The 12,778-nt window shown below is 54.8% G+C and overlaps 3 protein-coding genes across 3 annotated transcripts; 2 read left to right on the top strand and 1 right to left on the bottom strand.

The window, feature by feature from the left end:
* Positions 1-221: 221 nt before the first annotated feature.
* N7474_002049 (uncharacterized protein) lies at positions 222-2,663 on the bottom strand (the record flags this gene model as incomplete). Its single annotated transcript, XM_057193464.1, has 7 exons — positions 222-414; positions 487-928; positions 995-1,290; positions 1,341-1,427; positions 1,479-2,291; positions 2,347-2,459; positions 2,514-2,663. The coding sequence occupies 7 exons, from the start codon at positions 2,661-2,663 to the stop codon at positions 222-224; spliced, it is 2,094 nt and encodes a 697-aa protein (XP_057058417.1).
* Positions 2,664-6,822: 4,159 nt separating this feature from the next.
* N7474_002048 (putative serine/threonine protein kinase) lies at positions 6,823-8,766 on the top strand (the record flags this gene model as incomplete). The annotated part of the gene is made up of 1 exon (XM_057193463.1): positions 6,823-8,766. One exon carries the CDS (start codon positions 6,823-6,825, stop codon positions 8,764-8,766), a length of 1,944 nt encoding a protein of 647 aa, XP_057058416.1.
* A 955-nt stretch (positions 8,767-9,721) lies between these two features.
* On the top strand, positions 9,722-12,364 carry N7474_002047 (Sad1/UNC domain protein; the record flags this gene model as incomplete). The annotated part of the gene is made up of 1 exon (XM_057193462.1): positions 9,722-12,364. The coding sequence occupies one exon, from the start codon at positions 9,722-9,724 to the stop codon at positions 12,362-12,364; it is 2,643 nt and encodes an 880-aa protein (XP_057058415.1).
* Positions 12,365-12,778: the final 414 nt, after the last annotated feature.

The raw sequence follows: 12,778 nt of genomic DNA, 5'->3' as shown, positions 1-12,778 counted from the left end.
CTGCGCAACTAATACCCGTTCTTGTTATATTCCCCGTATATAGCCTCGATAACTCTCATATGATTCGACTCGGATATTCAATTATGTATTACTCCGTTCATAAAAAACTTGGTATAAACCAACGCCATGCAGATAGATCCATATGCTCCCTTCCCAAGACGCCACACTCATAGAATCATGTCATATCGGAGAAAATAAACCGAAGATGAATGGGGAAACAATCAGTCATGAGCCGGCCACAGCTCGCGCAGCAACTCCAGATCCTGCGCAACAGCCGGACTATGCGGCGCGCAGTCTTCCAGAAACCGCATCATCTCCTCGTTCCAGCGCTCCCAGCCAGCAGGGAGTGTGTCGCGCACGCGCGGGCTGGGGGAGTGGGCGATGCAGTAGAAGAGGAGGATTTGGCCGAAGAACCTAACAATCACTCGTCAGTCGGTTTATCACAAACAGATAAAATGGGGATGGGGGGATGCATCAATCACTCACTGAGAACAAAAAGCAAATTTGATAGGAATGCAACTCTTCATCTCCCGGAAAATGCCCTGCGTGACGGGCCAGTCCATCGCGTTCCGCAGGCCGCTCTTCACCTGCTCGAAGTCCTCGTCTGTTAACAAGGATGGCGTGCGCAGTGCTTTGTACAGATATGGCCGGCCGATGTGGAAACGGGCGATCATGTATCGGCCCCGGAGCATGGCGTCTATCACTGCTGTGGCGGGGGAGAGGGGGCGATTGTGCTGGAGGTGGTGATTGTGGTGGGAGATGGGGTTCAGAGGGGATGGAGCGGGAGATTGGGATTGGAGGTTGCTGGATGGGGATGGGGGCAGATGGTCGGTGAATTGGATGGCGGTGGGGAGGTTAGTGCGCCATTGTTCGAGTTGGTGGTTGAGTTCGGCGTTGACGGCTGGGAGAGGGAAATTTCCTGAGTCGGCTGGAGAGGAATGAAAATTAGGGACGCCCTAAGGAATGACTTGGATGGAGCGGATAGAAGACTTACAGTAGAAGTAGAGCGAATGCCGAATCCGCGTCAGGATAATCCGGTGTGCAACCTGAGCCAGGAAATGATACTGAAAGTAGGAGTCGTCGACGACGCTGGTGGATGCGTATCGGGTCGAGACGTATCCCGTCGTCTCGAAGCCGATGAATTTAGGGATGGGGACGAGTTCTTCGAGGCGGGAGAGACCGCTCGGCGGGAGATGGAGCTCTTGCACCAGGATGGTCTCGTTCATCAGCGTGTTCCAGAACACGCGCGATTTCATGTCGCCTTCCCATTCGTCGTAGTTCACGTCGTGACTAGTACAGATTTAGATCTGGCTAGATCGATACGAGAGAGAGAGACTTACTTGGTCAGCATGGATAGGCAGCATGTCGCTGCGCGGTGGATCATGGCCCAGGAGTCCATTGGACGGAGAATCTGGCTGTAATATACACTGCCGGGGGTCAGTCAGCGTTGCTCCACGTTGACAGGAAGGGGTACATACGAAGAGAGGAGATAGAACTGGCAGCTCTGAATATCATTATCGCACATCAAGAACCCAATGCGTCGCCTCGCCTCATTGAAGAACCGCAGGCCCGGCTGTTCTTCATAGACGACATTCATCCACTCCGGATCCTCAAAACCGTGACCCTGAGATCCCGGCAGGGGATAGTCGCCTTCCCGGTGCGCCAGAACAGCAAGACACCCGAGGGCCAGAACATTGAGCACCAGGCAGCTTTCGACGGTATACCCAAAGCCGCTCTCGATGGCGGAGCCAAGCGTAAAAGAAAAGAAAAACGTCTTGTCCATGATGGGCGTGAAGGGGTTGAACACGGCGAAAAATGCATCCGACAGACCCTTGACCAGGGCCAGTGGCAGAACCTCCAGCCAGTGCTCGCCGGCCTGCAGCGGGAACGGGCCGGAGAACATGGGTAGGTAGTCCCGCGTTGATTCGAGTTCGATGACATAGTTCTTGCCCAGCCGCTCGTGCGCTGTGAGGAGTGAGTCCGGCAGGATCTGGCGAGCACCGGGCCAGAGAATCACGCCGTGCTGACTGAATGAGATGGAGACCCGGCCTGCGGAGTCGGGCGTGGTGTTGTTTGCTTCTTCGAAGTCAAAGTCATCTTCTGTCTCCCTCGCGGTGGCGGGGGTAGATTTTGATGCTGCTGGTGTGGACTTGGCTGGTGGTCCTCGGGGCTCACTGAGGTCTGGTTGGGCCTGGTCGCGCAGATCATTCAAGATGGACGAGGGAATGCACTCTAGCTTAGTCTCGAGCCGGTGGAGCGTGCTCATGATCATGGAGAGCGATTGATCTCGTCTATTTGGTCAATTCATGCATTATACATCGTGTATCAGAGGGCAACTCGACTCACTTGGATGATTTGCGCTCCTTGTAGACACAGTCCAAACCTAACGACTTGCACAGCCCACATTTCGGCCTCGACTCATCGCATCTTGTCTTCTTCAACCGACAAGTCTCGCATGCCTATAGATCGTCAGGTCCCATGTACGGTATCGGGAGATGAGTCAGGGTACTCACGACAGAGGCAATGAAGTTCCGGGGCCTCTTGGACGGACCGGGGTGGGAGTGCTCCTGTTCATCGGCCGAGAGCAGGTCCTGGGGATGCAGGCCGTTGTGCTCGAAGGGCTCCGGGTGCGCATCCATGGGGTCGAGCGAGCGCTTGCTCATGGTGCCTGGATTGGCTGGCGGCAGCTATACTGCGTCGGTCTTTTTTTCGAGCATGTGGGGCGATTATTCGCGGCCCGGCGGTGGAAGGATGATTCATCCTGGCCAGGCAGGGTTGTTAGTTAGAGAATCGTGTCACTAGAGAGAGTCTATTATTTTTGGCTAATGGAATTAAATATGAAGTATTGAATTGATTTTAGTTATTGATTGTGGTTCAACGGTTTAATGTTGGTTGGGTTGTTGCGGCGTAAGGAATGTCGGGCCAGAAATATATATCGCTAAGCGTACACCGTTGTCGGACATCAGAGACAGCCATTTTAATTCAAATCTACCCTATTTTTGCAGAGCATACACCTCTACCAATCCTGATCAGTAGCAGGTTTTCACTGTGGCGAGCACCAAATTGGGTGCCTGCAGTACAGCCCCAGTTCCAGCTGCAGCGCAAGCAAAGAGCTTCGAGCTACCCCATATATTCAGGCTAATCCGAGACACCAGTCTTCGCCTCAGACAACACCGTTTGCCTTGCCCACGCATTAGCAACCAGACCGACAATCCACAATATTACGCCATCCTGGTCAGCCACCGGAGCAAAGACAGACTCGAGACACAAACGAAGTCGTCAGCATGGCTGGCCGCGAGCGGAGCTACTATGTAATCATTGAGCAGAAAATAGAAGCAAGCACGAGAATAGAACCGAATAGAACCGGTCGTTTGGCGCCGGTCTCCACCGGGCGTCTCCAGCCTCGTTTCAGACAATTGTACGTGCACTATATGACAGGTGGGCATGCATAGTTAATCGAGTCAGACTGGTGTCATTGCGATCCACCAGGGCAACCTGTGCGAAACACAGCAATGCGACAGGCAGGGACGGAGACGGAAGGGGACGGGCATGGATGACGCCGATCGACACCTGTGGAATGTGGATTGGTGAATGACCTTCTGCGACACATACCGTGTACCATGGACAGATGTACAACGATAACAGCCAACTGCCGGTGGCAAACGATGCAAGAGGAATTGTTGGGCTGACGCCGGGGGGTGGTTCTAGCCAACGCCTCGTCAGGCACGATCCAGTTGACGCGGCAACCGTTTATCCGAAATCGACCCAAATCGACCAGTCAGTCGTCTGCACCAGTCACAATGCAGCACCCAGCTCCCCCCAGACAGCCCTTGCTGGGCCGGCTGCAGGGTGACACAGTATGTACCCAACTCCTTTTCTCCGTGTCCTGTAGCATGAAGTAATGCATGGTGCGGTGCGGTGCCCGGTTCTGCAGCAGCGATCCCGTGCGACGTACCTGCGATCGGCTCTACTCTTCTTCGAGGTGATTCCATTAGGTACTCGTAGGTTCGCTCACGGGGGCACGCGACAGGGAGAAGGGGTCATTGCACGGAGCCACCATGCTGGTTGGAGGGCGACGGTCCAATGAAGAGGATTAGGGTTAATTAGAACGAGTTGGTGGTTAGTGGGTTACCGCATTAGGGGTGCGTTGGGACCCGGAACCTGGGGTAGGTGGCCGAAGTAGGAGTGCTCCAGTGCTGGGCATGCGATTATTCGCTGCTTGCTCGTCGGTCCCTGGTCGGGGATGACGAGAAGCTTGGTTGATCCTTTTGTTGTTCTCCTTTATCGGGCCCGGTACCACATACTTTGCCATCTTATCCGGCATACTTGGGCTTGAATGTAATGTCCGCCTGACTGGTTTGAACGTCAACCGTGCGGGGTATGATGGATCTTTGGTTGTCTATCTGATCCGGGGGACGCAGTTGAGTAGTGGCCAGAGAGATAGGGGACTCTCGGGGGCGACGCCGAGGTTCATGCTCCCCGTCGCGGGACTAGCAGATAAGAGCTGCGTGTTATCAAGTCCAGGACTAGCCACCGACAGCAGACACGTTTCAGGGAGTCCGTCGATCGGCGGCATCACACGATAACTCATGGAGGGGGCGATCTCAAGCTGAGCCGTGCACTGCTGCATCGGTACAGACAACCTTGCAGGAGGCGGTCAAGGGTCTTCCCTTCACCGCTGGACTCGAATCCTCACCCTCTGGCCCCCGACTCCGACCCGAACCCCTGAGTTGTACATACATAGTTCACTAGTAGTGGTGGATCAGAAGCAAAACCCCGCAAACTCGTAACACATCGTGTCTCAAAGTTTCGCGCCCTCTTCTCGCCCATCGGTAGGGGCCGAAACAAGCACGCCTTCGTAGGTACCACAGTACCTGGATACCTCAGGCACGGTGCCCAGTCAGCGTCCTTCACGCCCGGTCGAATGCATCGCGTCATGCATCTGGGCGATAGCGCCAAAGCGTGGGGTGCTGATTGGTTGCTGCTCCAGCATCCACTGCCGGTGCCTCCGCATGCGGTCTAGCGGTTGCCACTTTGATCCGCCCTCGGCCGGCGAGTGATGGACAATCGCAGAGAGTGATGGACAATACAGTATGGTACAGTATTATCCACGGCGGGAAACAGAGTGAGAAAAGTATGTGTCCGAGGACCTGCCGACCACGTAGTATGTCGATCAACGGGACAGGATTGGCAGAGACAAGAAGACGACCAGATAGGAATTCTGTGTAGCAGGCAAGAGCACCAAGAATGTGTCTCGAACATTCGAGCATCTTGCGTGGACCACCACCCCCTTTGATACGGTAATGACACAGGCAGCACCACAACCGGCTGTCGATCCCTGGTGGAACGGGCCCTCGTGGGCCGGGGTGACGGTATCGATACCGTCACAGCGATCCGACTTGCCCCCCATCAAATCAACAGTCTCCTGGCCATCACTGCCTTCCTGCTAGCTTAACTCGCCCTTCTACTTCCTTCCTTCGTTCTCCCATCCTCCTCTTTCCATCACTCACTCACTCTCTCTCTCTCTCGCTCTCGCTCTCTCTCCTTCTCTCCCAACTCTCCTCCCATCTCGTCCGCTTCCTCCTCTTCTCTTCTCTTCTCTTCCGCCACCTTCCGCCCCCATTGCTCTCGTTGAGTACAACAATCATCAACGTCAACGGACAGAACAACAACGCTGGCAGCCCCCATCAAACCAACCCTGCCCCGTGTCTGCTGATCCAACGAGTTGCAACATCTGTCTTCTCCTCGACCGCTTTCGACCTCCCTCCTCCTTCTACCTGCCTTGGGGCACTCCCGGAGCTTCGGTGACTCACCCGGACCCGTTACCCCGGAGCGGCCTCATTCCCACCTTCGTCTTGCCAATTCTCTGCACGAAGGTTCTTCATCGCGCACATACCTCACCTGCCTTGAGGGGTGAGCATTGTTTTCGAGCGATTTCGGTTGGAGTATTGCAATCTGGGCGGGATCCTGGCTTCGAGTACTCTTATCTCTTCGGATTTGAACAGTGCTCCCTGCTACCCCCCACAAAGCTCTCCCTCCGCCGTATATACTGTCTCTGAATCTCATCGATCGGCCAGCCGGGAATCCATGACTCAGTAATTCACCTCGTTCGCCATTTTTGAGTCACGGCCACGGCCAACCTTGAACCAGGTGTTCAAAGGCTCCCATTTGCTTGTCGCCATACCTGTTTCCACCTTTCGATTTACGATCTTACGCAGCGCTATATCTCAACTCTGTCCGCATTCGATTCCTACCTTTCGTCGGTATCAGTCGTCCATAACACTCTCGTCGATCCTTCTCTCTGAGACGCCCTTCGTCTATTTTTCCTTTTTTCTTTGACTTGGCCACCCGTCGCCTTTACTACGAAAACGCCATACAAATGAGCACATAACGGTCTTTACAATTTCCTTAGCGTCCATCACCCTCTCCGGGTATCAACACAGCTCGCGCCGTCGCGCCGTTTCGTCTCCTTTTTTCCTTTTCTTTTTCTGTGGATCGACTTGCCTTCCTCCGGTATATTCTATGTGACTCTTGAACCGACAACCGGAAACCGTTCTACCATTCTCATTTCCGCCTGTCGCTCGGTTCCTTTGGCCTTTATCCATCTTGGGATAGCTGGCCTGATACTCTCTTCTTGCCTCTACTTAATCATCCATTAGCCTGGCTGCTGTTCGCGTCATCGCGTCCTGATACGTGCGACCCTTCTTTTTTGAGCGACTATAGATTCTTTTCATCCTCTTTGTTTTATCTTTCATCCTCGAGAGCTTCCGCCACTCTCGACATCTCTCTTCTCTTGACCATTTCTTGGGATTATCTTGCACAATGTCGACCGTGGATTGCATGAAGGACTCGTTTGTGGAGGGCCAGCTTTTGGATGGTCGCTTCCGCACCGTCCGCCCTCTCAACCATGGCTCCTTCGGCATGGTCTTTCTTGCGACTGATAACACCACCGGCCAAGATGTTGCCATCAAATGCTTGACCAAAGCTTCCCCGACCGACCCGTCGGCCCCGTCTCCCGTTGAGGACCGTTTCGAAGAGCTCGAGTGCCATCGGCGTCTCGCCCATCACCCCAACATTGTCAACTTGATCCATTCCTTCGAGACCGAGGCCCACATCTACCTCGTTCTGGAGTACTGTGTCAATGGTGATCTGTACGAGGCCATCCGGCTTGACCGCGGTCCTTTGGAGACCGAGCACGTTCGGGATTTCATGCTGCAGTTGGTCAGCGCCGTTGAGTTCATGCATGCCAACGGCTTGTACCACCGTGACATCAAGCCGGAGAACATCTTCCTGACGCAGGATGGCTCCATGAAACTTGGTGACTTTGGTCTGGCATCCCGCGACCCTTGGTGCCACGAGGCCTGTGTGGGCAGTGACCGCTACATGGCTCCCGAGCAATATGAGCCCACTGCTGCCGGTTACTCCCCCGCCAAGGCCGACGTCTGGTCGATTGGTATTTGTCTGTTGAACATTTTGTTTGCACGGAACCCCTTTGTCACTCCGACCGAGACCGATGTGCTCTTTGCGGACTATACCCGCGATCGTCAGTCGCTGTTCGATATTTTCCCCAACATGTCTCAGGACACGTACGAGATCCTGACACATGCGTTGGCCCTTGATCCCGAGAAGCGTTCCTTGTCCGGTGTGCGCGAGTGCATCCTGCGGGCCCTGTCGTTTACTACGGATGACGACGCCCTGGATGACTTCTGCACCGAAGATCGCGAGGTGGTCCCCGCCAGTGCCAACCGCGAGCCTCTCCGCACGCCCTCCATCCAAAGCCCGCATGTCAACCAGGGAGACTCCTTCCCTTGGGCCAAGGCTTTGCAGGCGAGTCCTCCCCAGGCCATCCGGCAGCTCTCCGTCATTCCCGACACCGAGAGCTACACCGAGGACCTGTTCCCGCCGTCCGAGACCGCCGGCACTTCGTGGTTCTCCGCTGCCGCGGAGACCCCGTCGATGGCCTCGGTGTTGGGCTCGACCATGGGCTCCTCGTTCCGTTCTCTCCACCTCCCGCGCAAGCATGAGGCACCCTTCCCTCCTCGCTCTGATCCGGTTCCGATCACCGGTTCCTTGCCCAGCAATGCCTCCAAGCCCCTACCGTCCCTGTCGATGGTGTTTGGACGCAACAAGAGCAACCAGATCTCCAAGAGCTGGAGTGATCTCTGGGAGGAGGAGGAATCGGAGAACGAGGATCTTGAACTCCAGAAACGCCGTGAGCAGAACTCTCGTAGCTGGAGCCAAGAGAGCCAGAGCACGCCTCTTGCGACTACTGCACTGGGGGGACTGCGCGAGCCGGACTCCGCCTCCTTTCTCAATGAGCGCTCCCTCGCTCAAGCCTCGCCCCCGGGCAAGCCGCGTCAGACCCGCGCCCGATCGTTGGACGGTAACAGTGATTCTTCCAGCAGCACGCCGCGACCCCTGCGTCAACCCTCGCCCAAGAAGGCCGATGGCGACAAATGGGCCCAGCTTGGTGATCGCCGCCGCAAGTACCAGCCTCGCGAGCTGTTTGGGCCCCGACGCGCACTCCTCGCCAGCAACTGGCGTCGCGACTGGGGTCTTGGTTCTTCCGGATTCGATCATGGACAACAAGCCAAGCCGGTTTCATCCCCGCGGACTGATCGTCGTCGCCAGCTGTTCCTCGAAAAGGACTGGCGCCGCGATGCCGTGGAAGTTCCGGGACCGTCGCCTATCAAATTCTCTACATACGACGGTAGCGTGGACGAGGATCTCGACCTTGTGGGTGGGTGGCATGACCTTCACCTGTAATACAATACGTCGCCACTTGCAATTCACCTACTCTTCGACCTGCATTTTTCTTTGCTTGATTTTCTGTCTCTCCAGTTCCCCGTGCCCCGTTGCGACGTTTTGATTCAAGTTGGGAAAAAAAAAGTTCAAAAAACTACCGACTATACACTAATGTTCTTTTCTTGTCTTGTGTTCCTTCTGCTTTCGAGACCTTGGAGTGTGTGTTCTCCGGTGCTGTCAAGCTGTCAGCACACCGTTTCTGTCACCGCGCCGCTTTGTTTCACCCCGAGCCGTTTGACCCTGTTTCTCTTCAATTATTTTTCTGTACTATATGGGCTCGCGGGTTGTGCAGGACATCGCAGACGGAGACGTTGAGCACCTCAAAAAGACTAGAAGGGGTTGGTTGTTGTGGTGGTGAGATGCCTTTTGCATTATTTTTTTTATTTTTTTCGGAGGACTTTTTTGTTCGCATACGGGAATCAACTGGACGGCACTGAGCCACAAAAGGAAAAAAAGGAAAAAAAAAGCTGGACGCAAGAGGCGTGAGCTAGTTGACGACGTGGAAAAGATCCCTGGCCGTTTTCTCTTTCATTCGTTCGATGTACCGAGGTGCCCCTGATCTGTGTACTGTAACTAGTTGGGACCGAAGGAAGGGAAAATTGATCATATCCGTGAAGACTTGTTCTACTAGTAAACTATGTACCTCCTAGTAAGTACTCCGGTATTGTTAAACCGAGTCTGTAGGTGTATATTCTGCCCAGCGGTGATAAAGGCGGTCACCCCAGATGACACTTTTCTTATCTGTGGCCTCAGTGACCAACTTCTGCTAGCGGGATTCCGAGTACCCTCGCCTGTGCCGCCGCTCTCCTCTCCAGAAAATGAGCTAGAGAATGACGATTGATACAGTCTACTGAAGAAGAAAGAGACGGTTGAAGCAGACACCTCGTGCGCTATTGCGCCTGCAGCTGCCGGCAGAATGTTGGCCGCGGGTCGGTCATGGATCCTCTTGCTCCACCGTGTCTCGATACTTCTCGCACTCGTCGGAACTGTAGTTGGCGATAACGCTGTGCAGCAGCCGACTGGGACGAATACCACCACGCCGGCGCCCTCTGAAACCGTGACCACGCCGGTGCCGCCAACATGCCCGGCGAAGAACGTGTGGGCCGTGGAGCGGGAGCGGTTCGAGCTTCCGATCTGTCTCGAGACACGGTGGGGACGAGGACGAGAACTACTACGACTTTCAGATGAATCGAATGCAGCAGCCTCTGATCACAGTACCTCGGTTGCAAATTCGGCGGCTACTGCGCCGTCGTCCAGCGGGACAGCGGAAAACACCACGATCCCGACATCGGAGGAGGATACCGATTCGCTTCTTGACAGTGCGAGCTTCCTCTCCTTTGAAGACTGGAAGAAGCAGAATCTAGCCAAGGCTGGGCAGTCTGCTGAGAATGTTGGGGGTAGTCGACGCTCTGCTGCGGCTGGGAAAGAAGGGAGACGGCAGCCGACGGGGATTAATAATGCCTTGGATTCATTGGGAGATGATGCTGAGATCGAGCTGGAGTTTGGTGGGTTCGGGGCTGAGACGCCGGAGGCGGCGCATCCTACGGATTGGATGCCGTCAAGAGGAGAGGCGGGTGAAGATGGCGCGGATGGCAAGGCAGATGTCGATTCTCATGCGCCGCAGGGTGGTGGTGGCCCCGGGGCAGACGTTTCTCGCCGTAAGGATGCTGGAACTACCTGCAAGGAACGGTTCAATTATGCCTCATTTGACTGTGCCGCCACGGTGCTCAAGACGAACCCGGAGTGCAAGGGTTCTCCGTCTGTCTTGATCGAGAACAAGGACAGCTATATGCTGAATGAGTGTCGTGCTCACAACAAGTTCCTCATCCTGGAACTATGCGATGACATCTTGGTCGACACTGTCGTGCTTGCGAACTACGAGTTCTTCAGCTCCATCTTCCATACCTTCCGGGTCAGTGTTTCGGACCGATATCCCGCAAAACCGGACCAGTGGAAGGAACTTGGAGTCTATGAGGCTCGGAACACCCGCGAGGTGCAGGCGTTTGCGGTCGAAAACTCGCTCATCTGGGCTCGGTACCTGAGGATTGAATTCCTAACGCACTATGGACATGAGTTCTACTGTCCTGTTAGTCTCATTCGAGTGCATGGGACGACCATGATGGAGGAGTATAAGCATGACGAGGGAGCTGGCCAGGTCGACGTTGAGATGATCGATGAGCCGGTTCAGACGGGGCAGCAGCCTAGTGATTCAGAGGCCGAGCGCCAGGAGATGCCGGCTCATGTCCATGATGAGGAAACTTTGGTTGGTCAAGTTTGCCCCAAACCACTTTCCGAGGTGGAATCGCTCCTCTATGGACAGCAGCCTCTCTGTGCTCCCACCGACCGGCCAACCATCGAAAAACCCGAGGGCCAAGTTACTGTTGAACAGACTAATCCCCCATTAGATGCGAACTCTACAGCCTCTACCGGAGATAGCACGACGGACACACAGCCTAGATCTTCTATCCCACCCAACGCTGCCGTGGACACGCGAAAGACCGGGGAAGTTGGCCAAGTCCTTTCCGCGCCCTCCAATTCCTCGACGGTGGCATCGGAGGCCACAGCACAGAACGCCACTGAAAGCACTGGCAAAGGCACCGCCCACTCCAAGAACGAAACCAATACTTCTCCGGAGTCAGTCCGATCCACAAGCACCCAACCTCCATCCTCCAACCCCACCACCCAAGAATCATTCTTCAAATCCGTCCACAAGAGACTCCAGATGCTGGAGTCCAACTCGACGCTATCCCTACTTTACATCGAAGAACAGTCCCGGATCCTCCGCGATGCATTCAACAAAGTCGAGAAACGTCAACTATCCAAAACATCCACCTTCCTGGAGAATCTCAACGTAACCGTCCTCAGCGAACTGAAACAGTTCCGCGAACAATACGACCACGTCTGGAAGTCTGTCGCTTTGGAATTCGAGCACCAGCGCCTGCAATACCATCACGAAGTGCACTCCCTCAGCGCCCAGCTCGGCGTCCTAGCCGACGAGCTCGTCTTCCAGAAACGAGTCACCGTCATCCAGAGCATCATGGTCCTCTGCTGCTTCGCGTTGGTGTTGTTCTCCCGCAGCTCCGTCGGCAACTACATGGAATTTCCCAGCGTGCAGCGCATTGTGGAGCGATCACACAGTCTGCGCTCGTCATCGCCTTTCTTCGGTTCTCCCTCTGCCAGCCCGGGCTCCACCCGCACTACTTCGTCGTATCGCAACAATACAACGCATCGCCGGAACCTTTCAGATAGCTCGTCCTCGCAGGATGGTGTTGATGCGTCTGTCGATCCAGCCGGGGCTTATATCCCTCCAACACCAATCTCTACCTCGGACAGTTCGCAGGAGATGATGGAGGATGTGGCCCAAGTTGGAAAGGTGGACGTGGTGGATCACGCCACCGTGCCAGAGATAGAACCACCGCAGGTCCGGCCCCGAAGCACGCCGCCCGTTTTAACTGGCGGCCACCTTGCGATGACGACGGCTGTGGACGCAGACGACGAGGAGGGGTTGCGGCTGCCTGAGCCGCCTAAATCCGCGTGTGAACCCCCAACCTCGTTGTGAATGTTTTCCAATTTTTGATTGCATGCTTGCGCTGTATTAACATTATACCTCCCGGCATATCTATCGCCGCCTTGCATTGTCCTTGTTCTTCGAGCGATCTCTTTTTTCCATCTACACCTGGGGTGTATGATAGGATTCATCTCACTAATAATCCTCCTCTATGAAATAAATGCTGTAGTCATGTGCCTGAGTAGATGTACAATTCCAGCCCAACTATGTGACAGCGTGGTTCTATTCATAATTTCATTTTATGAACCAAGTTAAGTGTGGATCCTGGAATGCTGACATCCTCGGTTCTGGGGTTAGGGCAGGGAATCTCAAGGATCACACTGTACATGGGGGTGAAGAACATGGGATCTTCAACTAAAACTCTATCGAACAATAGCTCAAAAATAAAGAACCAACAAGTGATTG

The sequence above is a fragment of the Penicillium riverlandense genome (assembly GCF_028828495.1).
Source record: "Penicillium riverlandense strain IBT 135883 chromosome Unknown utg000001l_segment0_segment0, whole genome shotgun sequence".
Taxonomy (NCBI): Eukaryota; Fungi; Ascomycota; class Eurotiomycetes; order Eurotiales; family Aspergillaceae; genus Penicillium; species Penicillium riverlandense.
Note: the sequence above shows the minus strand (reverse complement) of the source record. Positions and strands in the feature narration are given on the sequence as shown.